We start from the raw sequence: 16,453 nt of genomic DNA on the forward strand, positions 1-16,453 counted from the left end.
TTAAAGCATCTCATAGTAGAGCCAACAGGTTGTATTGTTAAGCAAATTTACATAATTATACAAGTTGAGTAGTTTATTGATGCCTTAATGTTAAAGAGATACAGGAAATTTGCCAGGTGGCGGTAGAGCACGCCTTTAATTCCAGCACTCGGGAGGCAGAGGCTGGCAGATCTCTGGGAGTTTGAGCCAGCCTGGTATTCAAAGTGAATTCCAAGACAGTCAGAGCTGTTACACAGAGAAACCCTCTCTCAGAGAGAGAGAGAGAGAGAGAGAGAGAGAGAGAAATTTAATACTGATTGATAAAAAATGGACAATAAGTAAATTAAGGATATGAATTTTTCTATATTTGTCTATATATCTGGTAAATTTTTGTCAAATATTTGTCTATATATCTAGCCTTATGAGAACATATAATACATCACTGAAAAGTAATAAGCTAGATCAATTATCAAAATATATTTAATATAAAGCAGCATGAATAAAGCATGACAGTGTGCACCAGATGCTTTATCCATGCACTGTGTACTAGAAGTACCCCAAAACTCCACTTAAGACAATACAACTAACAACAAATAATGATATGAAGGGGAGATTGCAGGGATACACATTAAAAACAACATCATGGATGCACAGTAAGCTTTAGCAAAAATCCTGTCTGTTAGAGACCCTGATAAAAGACATGGGGATATTACACACATTTTTTTGTAATAGAAAGCAGTCTCTAAGACAGGTTTGTATGCAGGAAGAATTTTTTTGTCAAGGGTTCTTGTGAAAAGCATCTGCTTTAGTGAGAAAAGCAGCATTGGACAGAGAAAACAATGGGCTTCTGATAAAATTGTATCTTGTTCCAATCTCATGGAAGGCCCTGGAACTGGAACAACTCTTCAAAATGGTCCAAACTGATATGGCTTTCTTCCTTTTGTGAAAGAAAGAGCATACAAGCAACAGCTCCACGGTGCTTAGGCTGGGTTATCAGTGCCCCAGGACTGATGGAGCCAACACCATGAGATGAAGGTAGATCAGTGCAGATGTGGTTCTGAACAGGCTTAAGGAAGCACATGGTTGGACCTGCTACAGACAAGTACTGAGACTACCTTACTTGGACTAGTTATAGCAAAAGAAATGGAATCATAAAGTATTTTATTACTTTTTATTAAAATGGCTGAAAACTGGTGTTCTTGATAAGTAAAAAAAATTCTCAAGTTCACAGCCTAACACAATCTGTAGGAGCATAACTACAATAGGAAATACTAGAATTAACCATGAGAACTAATTCTGCATTGGTCAAGACAACTATGTGACCTGCCTGGTTCATCTGAGAGGAATTATAGGGAGAAACAGAATGGGAAACTCAAATCACCTCCCAACAATGCTGAGTAACAGATTTTAACTGGCTCTTTTCCTTACAGGGGTTAGTTATATTTTCAATAAAAAGAATGAATTGGAGGTTATATATTTGTTGAACAGGTTCATCTTAGTATATTGAATGTTCTAGGTATTTTTGTTATGTCGTATAGGTAAGAAAGGGAAAGTGACTGAATTCATTTATCTGGTGAGCAGCCACCATTTATTTCTGTAGTCTGGTGTCTTAAGTTTAGGATGAGTCCAACTTAATTTTATGAAAATATATTCAAGTCCCAAGTGAAGAGAAGCATATATTCTATCTCTTCACTACTCTCTCTTTCTAATATTGGGCTAAAAGGTAGTATTGAAGAATAGCTATATTTTTATATTTCTTTTTATCATGTAATGAAAAAAAGCTAGAGGTAACCTCAGAGGTCATGTAAAACATTCTGTCACTTTTATGGCTTATCTGAAATGAGTACCTGTGACCATATGCTGCTTAGCAATACGCCAAGTAATTCTCCCTAACTACCTTCCATTCTATGTTCTTTCTACCACCAACTCCAGTGAATAAAAGACTCCCTACTTGGCTCATTCACAGAGCCTCCATAGTTTCCCTTTATGCCCAATTCAGATAAATTAAGTGACTGCACACAAAAGGCTCCCTTTTTTCTCTTGAACGTGCTCATACCTTTAGCCCTAATGGCAGTAGGCATTATATCTAGAGTTTTCCTGCTATGAATTGCTTTTAGAAAAGAGAGATTTTCATTGGAAGTTGCATTTCCATAAGTTTTCTGCTATTTAGAAAGTTTTGGGTAACTAGAATGTAAAGAGTTTTGGTTTTTTGTTTGTTTTTAAATATGCTTTTGCTCACTCCAGAGATTAATGCCCGAGAGCTGACTACAGCCTGTAATTTTTAGCTCCACACATGTTTGATGAAATTGTCGCATGGAAAATATGAGAGAAGCAAATATTTATTGTCACAAATAGTCCCGTCCCTGCTGACTTCCTTCCACTTTCTGCAGCTGGGTGGAATGCATTTTTACAACTAATAAAAACATAATAATCATCTATTTTAGCTAGAAGGCTATAACTCAGATGTGGTTAGATGGAAAAGAAGGTCACTACCAGGTGTTCATCCATGCTAGGAATTCTAAAATTAAGTCTTCCATTGATTTTATTTTCAGAGAACAGTTCATGTGAATTGATTACAAGCCAGACATTAAAACTTAAATTAACATTAAGAAAATTTTCCCTTGGATTTTTGTATCAAAGTGTAATTTTGAAAACCCAAAGTAAAATTTTAGTTTTTTCCCAGCTAGCTTATACTTCCTGTAATGTGTATTTTAAGAGGTGTGAGGAAGCTTGGGATAAGTCAGTGTTCTAACTGGAGCAAGCAGAGGAACATGGGAAATGGTACAATTGCTAAAATTATGGCTAAAATCAGTTTTGTAAGATTTAGGTCATGAAGTCAATAAAATATTCCTAAATCACAGTTCCTTAAAATTCTTCTCCATGCTGTGTGGTAATGGGTGAGCAATTTGATCATTTTATTAACTCATGGAAAACATTGGTCAGCATCAAAGACTTTTATCGCTATCTTATTTGTGACCTTTATCTTCGGTAAGCTCCTGAAAACTGTGATATATTTATGAAGAACACCAAATCTTTAATAAATTCCCTAATACTTTTTTTATCCTTATGTAACAACACTGAGGGTGAGTCATTATTAAAATGAGTCTTTAAATAGTAATAGTTCTGAAATTTGTACCCACACATTAATCATGGCGGGTAGGCTTTAGGATGCTTGTATTACTGCAAATGTTTTTCGAATGCCCACTGTGGCCCATATATTTCAATGAAATAGGCAGGGGAACTTACTAAGAGCAATGTTTGTCTAGCTGAGCATTGTTGATATCTATCTGTGGGACACTGATGAAAGTTTGTGCATTCCACAGTTACAACAAGCCACTTACCAAGGGCTTTAATATGTACTATTGTACTTAATCTCCACAATAAGCTGGGTAATAGGTGGTGCTATGGCTCTTTAAAGAGGAGGGACATGATGATAGAGAGGTTAAACAGCTTGCCCACATCACCTGTCTAGAACTTTGTAGAGCTGAGGTCTGAACCAGACAATTGCCTTTAGAATTTATAATCAGACCCAATTCTCCATTTCCTATACTGTGTAGCCTAAGCAAACTGAGAAACTCAAATTTATATAACTGAAAGTGGCTAAATTGTAAACGACTTTATGATTTAGCTAAATGTTAAATACACTTTTCCTTAAAAAGCCAATCAACTCCATTATGCCCAGAAATTCACATAAATCCTTAATATTATTTTTTCCTGCAAAAGAATATTTTATAAAGCTGTCTTACCTACATTGGTTAATTTCTGTTTGCTCAAATTTAAATCCATAGGTTTTAGGTTCCTAGTAAAAGGGATCAAATCCTTCTTCTATCTGTTGCTCATTAATTAGATGGCTTGGACCTAGTAACGTGACCTTGGGTAACCTTGGTTTTCTCATATTTATAGTAGAAGAGAAACAGTGCATAGTTCGCAAGGTTAAGTTGTCCCTCAGATACAGAAGTATTATATTTAGCACCCGCTGTGTTCAAAGTGTGCCGAGTTAGTAGGAGCTATGGTATAGATGTCCTCATCATGCTCTGTCCAGAGCTGTTCAGCCTGGATCATGGGAGGAGCCACAAGTCAGAGGACAGGACATTTCCAATCAGTGTTGTGTCCCCTTATGATGAACAAACTCTTTTTATTCATCTGCCACTTCCAGGGACTTCATGCAGCTTATTTTTGTCACTGTTACTTCTAATAATTATCTGTCTTTGTAGGTGCATCCCGCTAATTCAAAGAATAATTTTATTTTGAAAGAATTTAACAGAAATTTTGACTCTAATGAGCTCTTCAAGTCAGAAAAATCCTGTCTTAATGACTGTATTGTGGAAAACCTTTTATAAGCAATCCAAAGACAATTCAACACTTTAATTCTGGGTGTGAAAGCGTGACGAAGGTGGCAGCCGTACCTAATAACTTAGAAATATGTCCCTGCACAGTGGTACCTCATAGTGACAAAGGAAACCACACAAATGCATTTTGATAATTTAGTAATAATACATGCTTCTGTGATGAGTAATACTAATTTGGTCAAGTAGACAAGGCAGAGGAAACTATATAATTTGTCAGTTGGTTTTCTGAATTGAGTTCTCAATATTTTGATGAAAACATTGTTTTCCTTGACAAATGGTAGCAAGATTCAAGACACTCTGTTATCTAGTGAATTTTTAACAGAAAAAGTTGAAGAACTTTTAGCACTTTTGAACTTTTCTTTTGTAGAATGTGTCATTTCAAAAGTATCTCAGGGATTAGAAGCAAAGCTCAGTAGTTAAGAATCCACACTGCTCTTATTGAAGACTAGAGTTTGTTTCCCAGCACCTTCGTTGGGCAGTTCAGAACCAACTATATATCCAGCTCCATGAGATCTGGTGCCCTCTTCGGACCTCAATGAGCAGCTGCACTCATGTGCACATACACATAATTAAAAATGAAACTGATCTTTAAAATCAAAGGTATGGTCTGGCTTTTCAGAGCCCACTCTCCATGGTAAGACACCTTGCACAGCCTTGATGCAGGGGGAGGGTCTTGGACCTGCCTCAACTGAATGTACCAGGCTCTGCTGACTCCCCATGAGAGGCCTTACCTTGTACCTCAGAGGAGGGAATGAGGGGTGGGTTGGGGGAGGAAAGGCTGGGAAGCGGGAGGAGGGAAGAGAGGGCGATCTGTGGTTGGCATATAAAATGAATAAAAAAGTCTTAATTAAAAAATAAAATAAAAGGTATTTAGTCAATCTGATTGCTATAACAAATATATTACAAATTAAGTGGTTTATGCATAACAAAAATTTCATGGTACTCAAGGCTATCAAGCAAATTTGGTCCTGCTGACCTGCTTCCTTATCCTAACCATAGTCATATGATTGCACTCAGAGAAGAGCAGGGATTTCTCCGGGGTCTCTTTTATAGGAGTGCTAAGTTTCCTGAAGGCCCCTCCTTTATTTCCTAATCACCACTGAGGTCGTCTTATCTTAATACCATAGCTGCAGAGTTTAGAGTTTCAACATATGAATTAGGAAGGGACAAAACATTCACACAATTGCTGATTTTTAATGTGTTGCTCATTGCTCATTGCTAATTGTCTCTGGGCATATATATCCTTTATATATATCATATAATATATATATATGTATATATATATATATTCTTTTTCCTCTGCAAGCACTTCATTTGGAGCACAAACAGAGTTAAAGGCAAAATTCTCAAACATATAAATTAAATAAATAAACATAAAAAGTCCTTTAAGAAATATATATTTTAAAAAATCTATTTCCAAGTTAATTTTAGTTGAATGAATTGCCAAGCATAAACATGAACCAAAAATCTCTCTCCTTTTCCATTATTCAGCTACCAAGGATGAACCTTTCAGTCCGTAACTGTACCTTGAGATTATCCTCTCCTTGGTCATCCTTTGGCCTCATTCAGTAGTAGAATGAGTCCCTTACCTAAGTGGGTTCCAGAGAAATGGCAAAAGCAGAGGATGGTAGAATCTTGAATCACTACAGGTCAGGTGTCCTCAGCATGGCACTACTGTTAAAAAGAGTAACCCTGCCTTTCGTGGAACTAAGAAAACCAATGGAAATGGGTGAAACTTGCAGACTCTGAATTCACAGTCATCGTTTCCAGCTTTGTCACTGTTTACATACCATGGCAATGGTTCCTGCCTTCGGCTCCATGTGTGTGCAATCCAAATCCATTTTCTGTATTGACACCAGAATGGTGTTTCCAGGAGTGCAGTAAAATTTGGACAACCATCCCTTTTAAAAGACAACTTTCTGACCAAATCACCGCATTGTGGACTGTAAAATACAGAAGTCAAAACTCACATTAAGTTCATGCCATATACGTGTGCTTCTTGGATCTCTTCTTTCTATTTCCATCTCACTGCTCACCACTGGGCCTCCCCGTGTGTCACTCTTCAGAGATACAGAATGGCATGCCTCTGCCCAAGTGCACATGTTAATTAGTCACAATTACTTCTTGTCTTTGCCCACAGTCTTTCTCTCCAAGCCTTAGCCAGCTCTGGGTACCTGTCTCAATTTTCTCCCCTCATGTATAGTTACTTGCCAGACTGTTCCTCAGGATACAGCTTTCTTAAATGCCCTACATGCTCTTTGCCATATGCATCCATTTTTATTTATTTATTCCCACTTTAGTAATTTACCTCATCATCTTTTAATGTGCAGACCTTCATTTGATTTTTTTACCTCTCCATCATCTAGCACAGTGTACAGAATATAATGTGTGCTACGTGTACATGTAGTTCTAAGTATCAGCATATTGACAAAATGTTTGCTATGTCTTGATCTGTAGGCAGTAATAAAGGAAATGATTTTTTTATGAACATTTCTTAAAAGGATGGACTTATTTGGAAAGATGTGAAAATACATCATCTCCAAGGCAATAAGCTTATTTAATTCTGATCCTCTAAGTTCTGAAAGAATTGTATGTTCTCCATTTACCTTTTTTGTATTTTATTTTTTTTTTTTTGAAAATATTTTTGGAATAACTTATGTCCTAAAACAGCACCATTCGGGAAAGAGGGCAAAAATCCCATAAATACCATTTGTGAGTTGATTTCAGAAAGCACCAATAAATGTGGTGTCACCTAGCTGTTGACTGATTGGACCATATCAGACGGTATCTCCACCACTTGTATTTGATAGGCATTTCTGTGGAGGCTGCCTCCAGAAGCTGAGTGAAGCAATCTTCTCTTTACACTACACCGGGTATATAGTTCATAATGTTTTGACCTATATGATTTATGTGTCTGTTTTCCACAGCTTTTGTTTTGATATCAGGAGCCATTAATCCTTCACAACTGTGCAGTTGTGATGCTAACTGCCAACAGCAATGATTTGTAATTGGAATGAGAATGTGCTTCAGCCCTTTTATTATAATTCTGATATGCTTTCGAATGACCACATTTTACAGCTGAAAAAAAAAATCAAATATACTGTTTATCTGAAACCTCAGTAAAAAAAAAAAAAAACATGTTCACTCTTACCTAATCTGAGTTTTCTTACCTTGCCTTTATGTAAACTTTGTATAAAAGGTATAACAACACTTATCTTCCTGCTTGCTAAAATTTAACAATAAAAAATTATTATTTCTGTGGATCAATATTCTTATAAATTTGTGTAGAGATTAACCTTTCTTGTATGATGAAAAAAACAAGCTTTCTCTCCCAACACCCCATCTCATTAGCAATCATCAATAAATTTTATTTTTAATTTCTCTGTGTGGTTTTATGAAGATAACATATTAAAGGCTAATTTGTGGGTCATTATAAACTATGTACTCTCACTTGTGAGTTCCTATAATGACAACTGATGTCATAGCAGCCCTTCATTTAAAATTAGACTCTCATGAACCCCTAGGGTATCCTTTATTCTATGTATAATGAGTAAAAATAATATAATTCTTCAGCCTTGAGAGAATCTATGCAAATGACTTTGGTGCCGTCAAACCATGAATGAAAGACTTTTTAGTTATGGAGAGCTGTGTTTGTTTGGAGTGACTGTGTAGGAGAAAGATGACACTAAGCAAAAACCATAGAGAAGAAAATGATGAGGGGTATGTAGGCCAGTCCAAGGATGTGTTAGCTTATCTTCTAGGACACCTGCACACCTCATTAATGAAAATGTTTGAAAAAGGATATCAAGTCCCCGAGAAAACCAGGCAAACATTTAGCCCATTTTCAGGTAATTCATTCTTCTTTAGAGGAACTCAGGAGTAAAAGCCCAAAACTTATCTGTGTTTTGCCACTGCCCCACAACAACTTTTTAAATTTTTAAACGTGTTCTAGGATTCTGCCTTTACTTTAAGAAATTAAGTATCCCTTTTTATAACATGAAGAACTTCAACACCGAGTGACTCCCTTTGTGGATCTTGATTTATTTTTCAGGGAATGATGTACCTGGAAGAAAGACGACTTGTTCATCGGGATCTGGCAGCCCGTAATGTCTTAGTAAAATCCCCAAACCATGTGAAAATCACAGATTTTGGACTAGCCCGACTCTTGGAAGGAGATGAAAAGGAATACAGTGCTGATGGTGGTAAGGTAGGTGGAGTTGAGAGCAACATCTCTTGAAAATGTAGTAAGATAATTCTTTATCTCTAATAATAACAATGGTGTGATACTTCTTTATCTCTAACAATGGTGTGATACTTCTTTATCTCTAACAATGGTGTGATACTTCTTTATCTCTAACAATGGTGTGATACTTCTTCTGTTTTTGTTTTTGTTATTGTTTTGTTTTGTTTTTCAAGACAGGGTTTCTCCATGAAATTTTGGTGCCTGTCCTGAATCTTGCTATGTAGACCAGGCTGGCCTCAAATCACAGAGATCCTTCTGGCTCTTCCTCCTGAGTGCTAGGATGAAAGGCACGTGCCACTGCCACCTGGCGATGTGATGATTCTTAGAGACTCAGAATATGAACCTTTAACAGAGGGCTGTAAAAATTGTCCCATTGATTCTGAGATTACAGAGCTACTACATAATGACAGATTTTTTTATGCACTGAGAAGCTTAGGTACTATCAACGATCATAATATATTTGAAATCTGACCATTCTCATTTCTAATCTCCCTAGCACCAAGAATGATACCTGGCAATTACCAAGTATAGTTGCTTTGATTTCGCTTATATCATAGTGAATGATTTGCTTACATTGCTTTGCTTATCACTTGACTGTACAATAGAATACATGCTAAGCTACTAATATTGAAGAGTGTTGAACCCAGTTACATATTTAGCTACTTTTTCTAACCCCCAAACTCATGTTTGGCCTGACAAATGTGTTTCTGCATGTCACCATCACTATATGGTTCACCCGAATCTTAGTTACAAGACTTTTTTTTTAACTGATTAATCCATATTCTTGGCTAATTAATTAGGGAAATTTGTATGTGAACATCCATCTTGCTTGACCTGAAGAAACCTATGTCAGAGCAGGTCAATGATGCAAACCCATGAAATCTTAACCTCTAGTGACCTATGAAGCTCTGATAAAGAAAGATTGTTTACATACATGAATCTGTTAATTATATACCTTACTTTTCTATCACAAGTAAATATTTGCAGTAATAGGCTTCTGAACACTTTCATTGATCATCCTAGACCTTTACATATTCTATATTTATATGTCCACCTTTACATATGTCTATATTTAAATCCTACCACAAAGTAAGATAACGTAATTTTATAAAATATAACAATTTCAGTTTTGAGAAATTTTCTGACCTTCTCCCAATTTTATCGCCTATTTTGTCTGTTTACTACCAAACAACAGTGGTTTAAAGTCACAGCTCTAAAGTTCTCAACAAGATTTTTCAGAAATAGCAGTCCATAAATCACATGACTTCACCTGTCTTAGGAACATACAACTGTAAGGTTTGTCTAAAGCAAGATTCATTATAGCTTTAAATGCCTGGTCACCATTAAGTCTTTATCAAGCCACCTATGATTTAAACTCACTTCTCTAACACGGTGTCCATAGTCCATAAAGCCTGCTAACTCCTTGCCCATAGGGAAATTACTTTCAATGTGTCTTCTGTTCCTTTTCACTGAATCCCATGATTCTGTCATAGAGTTACCTTGGTGTCACCTTGGTGAGCAGCCAACCTCATGATTTCAAATGCCTATTTAGTTTTAAGCTTTCAACTGCAAAGTAGAAATGTTTATCTTTATTCCATAGAATCTAATTATATCCCAAGCTCCATAATGCTGCCCTTTGAGTTGAGACACATTCTGCTGACCCATCATCCACAGGCTATGTGGGTTGAGTTGTTTTTCTTGTAGTGATGATGGATTTGTGCTGATCCTCTCACATTCTTTTATAGTCCTAGCTCCTATTTTGAAAACGGTACGTATTTTCAATTCTGGCTAGCCCAAGCAAGGGAGATCATTTGCGGCTGGGAGACAAAGCAAATCTAACTATGGAATTCATGATTTTAGACAATTTAATGACCAGAAGAGGAAGTGAGGGCAGCTGAAGAAGAAATTCATTACATCTGTGGTCAAAAATATATCTGAGGAAGAAATGAAATCACTGAGAATGGAGGACTCTGAGAAAACATAATATACAAACATTTTTACATTTGATATTGTCAGTCATAATACTAGCTCATAATTTAGATGCTAGACATTAAGAAATGTATAAAGCTGTTGAGATGTTTAATTTTCTTTGTGTTTATGAAGCTTTAAAATATATTCTTTGGTTAATTTACTTTGTATATTTTATGAATTTTACTTCATTTGTTCCCTATCTTGAAAAACAACTGGTTTATAGCTATATACACACCATCAAAAAATATAATTGAGGTCAGTCCAGAGACTAGCACTTAGAAAATATAAAAATGATTTCTTGTGTGATTTTTAATAATTCACTTTTTATTTTTCTATAGATGCCAATTAAATGGATGGCTCTGGAATGTATACATTATAGGAAATTCACTCATCAAAGTGATGTTTGGAGCTATGGTAAATAAATCTTTATAAATTTGGCCTTTTAAAGAAAAATGTGTTTGCTTCATACAATATATATAAGGTCATATTTTGGCAGTATTGGAAGTGCTTACTTATAAGCTTGACTCCCTAAAGGATTTAACTCTTTGGTCTTTAATTTAAAGAGCTAAATAGCCCAAATCACAATTTTATCTATATTCTTGTGATTTTTTTTCCTGCTCTTTTAAATGTAAAATATATAATATCACTGCTAGGTTTTTTGCTATAAGCTTTGGTTTGACACAATTTGTCTCATGATTTATTCAAGCATAGACACAATAACTGGCCAATGTTAGAAACAATTTCTTAGACTCTCATGCCCTTAATTTTCAACAACTCTTGGGTCATATAACTCTGAAAGTGATAAATGTTGAAGGGTAAAGCAAAACAAAACCATATTTTTGTTTGTCTGTTTGTTTTTTTGCTTAAAGGACTATGTGTTCTATGGTAGAAAACACAGTGGTTACTGGGGCAACAACAAGCAACTAATAAACACAGTCAAGTGACTGTGGAAGTGGTGATGAGAGAACACTGCTAATTGCAGATTTGATTTTCATTTACAAACTACATTTAGAAAGACAGAGCGAGATTAATATTTGTGATTAGAACATTGTTTTCAGTACATTGAACTCAGTTGTTGAAGTGAGCTAGTTAGCAACTTGTCTGTGCTTACAACTTTGTCCACTTACAGCTTAACTAGAAGGGATCAATTTTTTGTTCATATTTAAAAATATGGCACATAAAACTAGTATTAATCGCTAATGAAAGCACAATGCCTCCGGGCCTGGGAGATGGCTCTGAAAGTAAAGGAGCTTACTTCCAAGCCTTATGGTGTGAGTTCCATCCACAGAACCCACACGTGGTGGAAGGAGAACACCAAGTCTTTCAAGTTATCCTCAGATTTCCACTCATATCCTGTTGTGCAGATCCCCACATCACACACACACACACAATAAATAAATTTATGTAAAAGAAGAAAATAGAAAAACAATACAATCCCTGGTATGATGATTAGTGTTAATTTTCAACTTGATAGTGTCTAGAATCACCTGGGATATTGTAGGCATCACTATCACTATGGGATACCATCCTGAACATGCAAATTGACACAGGAAAACCTGCCTACTGTGGGTAGTCTCATTCTCTAGGCAAGAGATCCTATACTACATAAAGTGGACAAAATGAGCTAAGTTAGTATTCATGCATTTATACATCCTTGTTTCCTGATTTTGGATGTGGCATGACCAACTGCTTCAAGCTCCTGCTGTCCTGACCTTTTCACTACTGTAAATTATTGCCTGAACTGTGGGCCAAAATTACCCTCCTCCCCATAAGTTTCTTTAGTCAGAGTATTTTATCACAGAAATAGGAGATGACACTAAGACAATAATTAGTACCAAGAAAAGGAGCTTTTGTTGACCTCATGGTTCTTAGGCCTTTAGAACTGGTTCTGTTGTTGTTATTAATTTTTGTTTTGTTTTCTATGGGGAGGATGGTGGAAAAGTTTAAAAATTTGGGCTAGGAAAGTCCTTGAATGCTCTAAGAGATTGATGGGCCATTCTGGTAGGAGCCTGGAAGACAGTAATGATGAGAAAAAGTAGGTGGTTGAATGAAGCCTGCATCAAGGCTATTGCAGAAGGGAACAATGCAGGGAGAGAAGCCATTCACGTGCTGTTAAGACCAAGAATCTGTCTTTATTCTGCCTGTTTTTTGAGAAATTGAGTGATGTTGAATTGAGAGATGATAGAGTGCTTTATTTGGGAGAGAAAATTTTAGGACGGGAACATTCAGGATGTTACTGTGATTGTTAAACATCCAGGTACCACTGAAGAGAAGACACCTGCATTGACTTAGAACAATGGTTGGGGTGTCCTGAGAGTGAAACCCCACTCATCAGAGATTCCAACTTGAGAGGATTCAAATTTATTTCAAGGAAGAAAGCCTAAACTGGAGGGGTTCCCTGTTTCTTAGAAGTGCCGGACTAGGAAAGTTCCCCCAGGGTCAGCACACAGAAGTAGATGTGTTTCTGTAGGTCCAAGCTCTATCTCAAGCTGATGACAGAGCTTGGCAGTGTCACCTACATGGTATGGTTTTCAAGGCATGATGGCAACAGAATTGAGGAGGCCATGGAGAACACCCGAGGCTCAGAGATGTACAGCAAAGTTAGAGTCCAAGAGAGGCGAAGCTGTGACGGTGATACCTCAATCGCTATGGTGACTCTGATATATCCAAGATGTCAGGACCATGGGACAAGTACCAGTGTGGGGTGCAGACATGGAATGGATCCAGCTCCAGGGAGAATCTAAGCTAAAGTCTGCAGAAAGGAAGTTGTAAGGGGTGGGGCTACCCAAGCCTTTTGAAACCAAGTTGATTACATGATCAGATCTAGATGCCAGATATGGAGCTTCAGGATTTTATGTTTCTTGTTTTGCTTTGGTACAGTTTTTTTGTTTTTGTTTTTGTTTTTTTTGATTGTTTGTTTTTTCATGCTGTGCTCCAATTCTTCCATTTTGGATTAAGCATATTTACTCTGCGCCATTATATGTTGGAAGTATACAAACTTTATTTTTAGTAAGAGCTCACAGTTTCACAGTTAAGAAACTTTTGAACTTTTAAAGTTTTGGAATTTTTGAAGACTATAGGGACTGTAAGGTTGAACTGAATACATTTTACTTTTTAAAATCGTCAGGAGGATATAGGGACAAAGAGTGAAAAGTTACGGCTTAAAATTGATGTGTTCAGGTTTCAAATTGACAAAGGGTAGAGTTGTGATGGTCAGTGTTTCTAGTCAACCTAACAGAATATAGAATTGCCTGGGAGATGAACTTCTGGGTATGGATATGGGAATAATTTTAAGTATATTATTTGAAGTGGGAAGACTGACCCACTGAGAGATGGACTATTTCATAGACAAGGTTTCTTGGACTGTATGAAGTGGAGAGAGCAGGCTGAGCACTACTGTGCATATACATTCATCCCTCTCTATCGCCAAATTGTGGATGTGGTGTAGCCAGCTACTACCAACTCCTGCTGCTGATAAGTTGAAACTTCCACAGGCTGTTCAATAGACATTAACAAATTGATATATAATGCTGTTTTGAGGCACAGCCTTGGTCTCAGCATATTTCATAAGGCAACTTGATATTATTATGATATACCATAGTTGATTGCAAGAGGCATGAGTGGCAGAAAATGCTACATATCCTTGCTTATAATATATTTATGATGAAAATTATCACTGGCTGCATTTTTATGTGTACAGAACATGCATCAGTTGTAATATATCTTAAAGATGATGAAATTGCAATGTAAGTTTTCTTATGTTTCTCATATAGTCTGTCTGAGATTGCTCTTTATACCTAGAGCTATCCTGTGCCACCACTCCAGAAAGAGTAATTACATTATTAGAAACAGGAATTTGGGCAGTTTAGCCTTTGGTTTTGTATTTATCAACATTGCATTTCATAATATTTTATTGTTTTAATATGTAATGGTTTTTAGATTTGCTTATTTTGGAAGCTTGATAGAAATTTAAAAATGCCTATGTTGTCTTTAGCAACAACAAACATGGGTCCAAAAAATGTTTCCTTTGTGTGCAAGTCCTTTGTGTGTATGAATGTATGTATGTATGTATGTATGTATGTATATAAATGTATGTATGTATATAATACTGTGGTTGACTTCTTAAAAAGAGTGATCACCATTTTTGCTAGCCTTCCATTGAAGTGTAAACAATGGTTCTCTTGAGCAACCAACTCTTGATATAAAAATAAGGATTTAGGAAATGTCAAACTGCTGAAATATGTCACTAGTTGGACATGCATATGACAATAAAAATTATAGGATGCAAATATTAAAATAATCCAATAAGTGTTCGTGATTCTATTCTGAAGGGCATTTGAAGTTTACATATATATGTATTTTTTTTCAGGCAGTGATGACTGACATACAACAGATTAAAAAATGAGCATTACAGAGATATTCAGAAAACAGCCCCAATTAATGGATCTTATACTAAAATAAATCTATATATGCATCAATCAGGACTTATATTGTAACACTATCATGCTTACATAGCTATTTCTATTCTAAAAGTGTTCTGCCCCAAGGATAAAGCTCAATGATAGAGAATTTACCTAGTACAGTAAAGAAGTAATCTTTAGTATATGGCTGCTTTTTTTTTCTTGGTTTTGCCTCTGATTTTATTTTCTCTGTCAGTGCTCTAGTGGTTCAAAAATGATATATCATTAGCTTAGAAATAAGCTGTTCATTTTTTCTTCATTTCTCATTTCTATGGATACCCATTCCTATGTTATTCTGTCTTCCATATGGATTGATCCTCATGCAGACTCTTGCATGTGCTAAGTAAATTTTTATTCCCCTTGTTTTCTTTGTGTTAGATGAACAGTGAGCCACAGGCTTTGCAATAACAACAGACACTTGCAACATTCTGCAGCTACCAGATCAGCCTTTGATGGCTTTTCCCACCAAAAGGCTAATTTAAAAATTTATCCATGTCTGACTTTTCCTAGATCATATTTATTTTATATTGAATACATGTATACAACAAAGGAATTGTATTTTGGATTTTAATGTAAGCATTTAGCATTACCTGTAGGTACAAATGAGGAGCTTATTTTAATTTCTGGTATCTGTTCTAAAATTTTCCTGCAATGGATTAAAAACTTCAAGACAATCGTAAGAGAATTCTTACTGTAAATTGCCCCAGGAAGGTTTAGCATTGGAACTGTTGAAGTGAGTGAAAGATTGTGGAGGAGTTTCCTTTAAGTTTCTATTACTTGCTTTTTAAAGAGTAGTTTTATATGTGCTCATTCAAAATTGTAATAGTGATTTGCTTATATATGAATTTCATTTCCAATTAGGCGTCACAATATGGGAACTGATGACCTTTGGAGGAAAACCCTACGATGGAATTCCAACCCGAGAAATCCCTGATTTATTAGAGAAAGGAGAGCGTTTGCCTCAACCTCCCATCTGTACTATTGACGTTTACATGGTCATGGTCAAATGTAAGGCTGAAAAATAATTTTACCACCTGCATCATCATTCTTAATACAATAACAGTTTAGATTGTTTTATGTGCGAAATGTTTCTCTACATTGAAAAACCCAGCAGCGAGAATACTTATGAATGCAGTATATAAGTACCTGTTTGTTGTGATTATTATTATGAAATAATAGCATGTTTCCAAGCTACAAAGTAAAAATTATTATCTAATTTTTATAATTTCCATGCCCATCAAAGTTTGTCATAGAGATAATTATTCATAAGAATGTTAGTAATAATATTAATGTTAATCTTTATGGGAAAATAGCTCAACATCACTGGTAGTCTAAAACTGGATTAATTGGATATAGGTTTAATCAAAAATAAATTAGCAGAGCAGGTTGGGAATCAGAAGAGACAAATCTGCATTGGAGTAAAGATTATAGTGTTTACTTTTTTCAATTTG

At 35.8% G+C, this 16,453-nt stretch overlaps 1 protein-coding gene across 4 annotated transcripts in view; it reads left to right on the plus strand.

Annotated features, from left to right (window-relative positions):
* Nucleotides 1–16,453, plus strand: part of Erbb4 (erb-b2 receptor tyrosine kinase 4) — a 1,086,504-nt gene that overhangs the window by 1,020,810 nt on the left and 49,241 nt on the right. For all 4 annotated transcript variants that reach the window (XM_028870095.2, XM_028870094.2, XM_028870096.2 and 1 more), the window contains exons 21-23: nucleotides 8,380–8,535; nucleotides 10,881–10,956; nucleotides 15,864–16,010. In XM_028870095.2, the coding sequence (XP_028725928.1) occupies nucleotides 8,380–8,535; nucleotides 10,881–10,956; nucleotides 15,864–16,010 (379 nt within the window). The remainder of the gene's footprint in view (nucleotides 1–8,379; nucleotides 8,536–10,880; nucleotides 10,957–15,863; nucleotides 16,011–16,453) is intronic.

This window comes from Peromyscus leucopus, chromosome 13, assembly GCF_004664715.2.
Source record: "Peromyscus leucopus breed LL Stock chromosome 13, UCI_PerLeu_2.1, whole genome shotgun sequence".
In the NCBI taxonomy this organism is placed as follows: Eukaryota; Metazoa; Chordata; class Mammalia; order Rodentia; family Cricetidae; genus Peromyscus; species Peromyscus leucopus.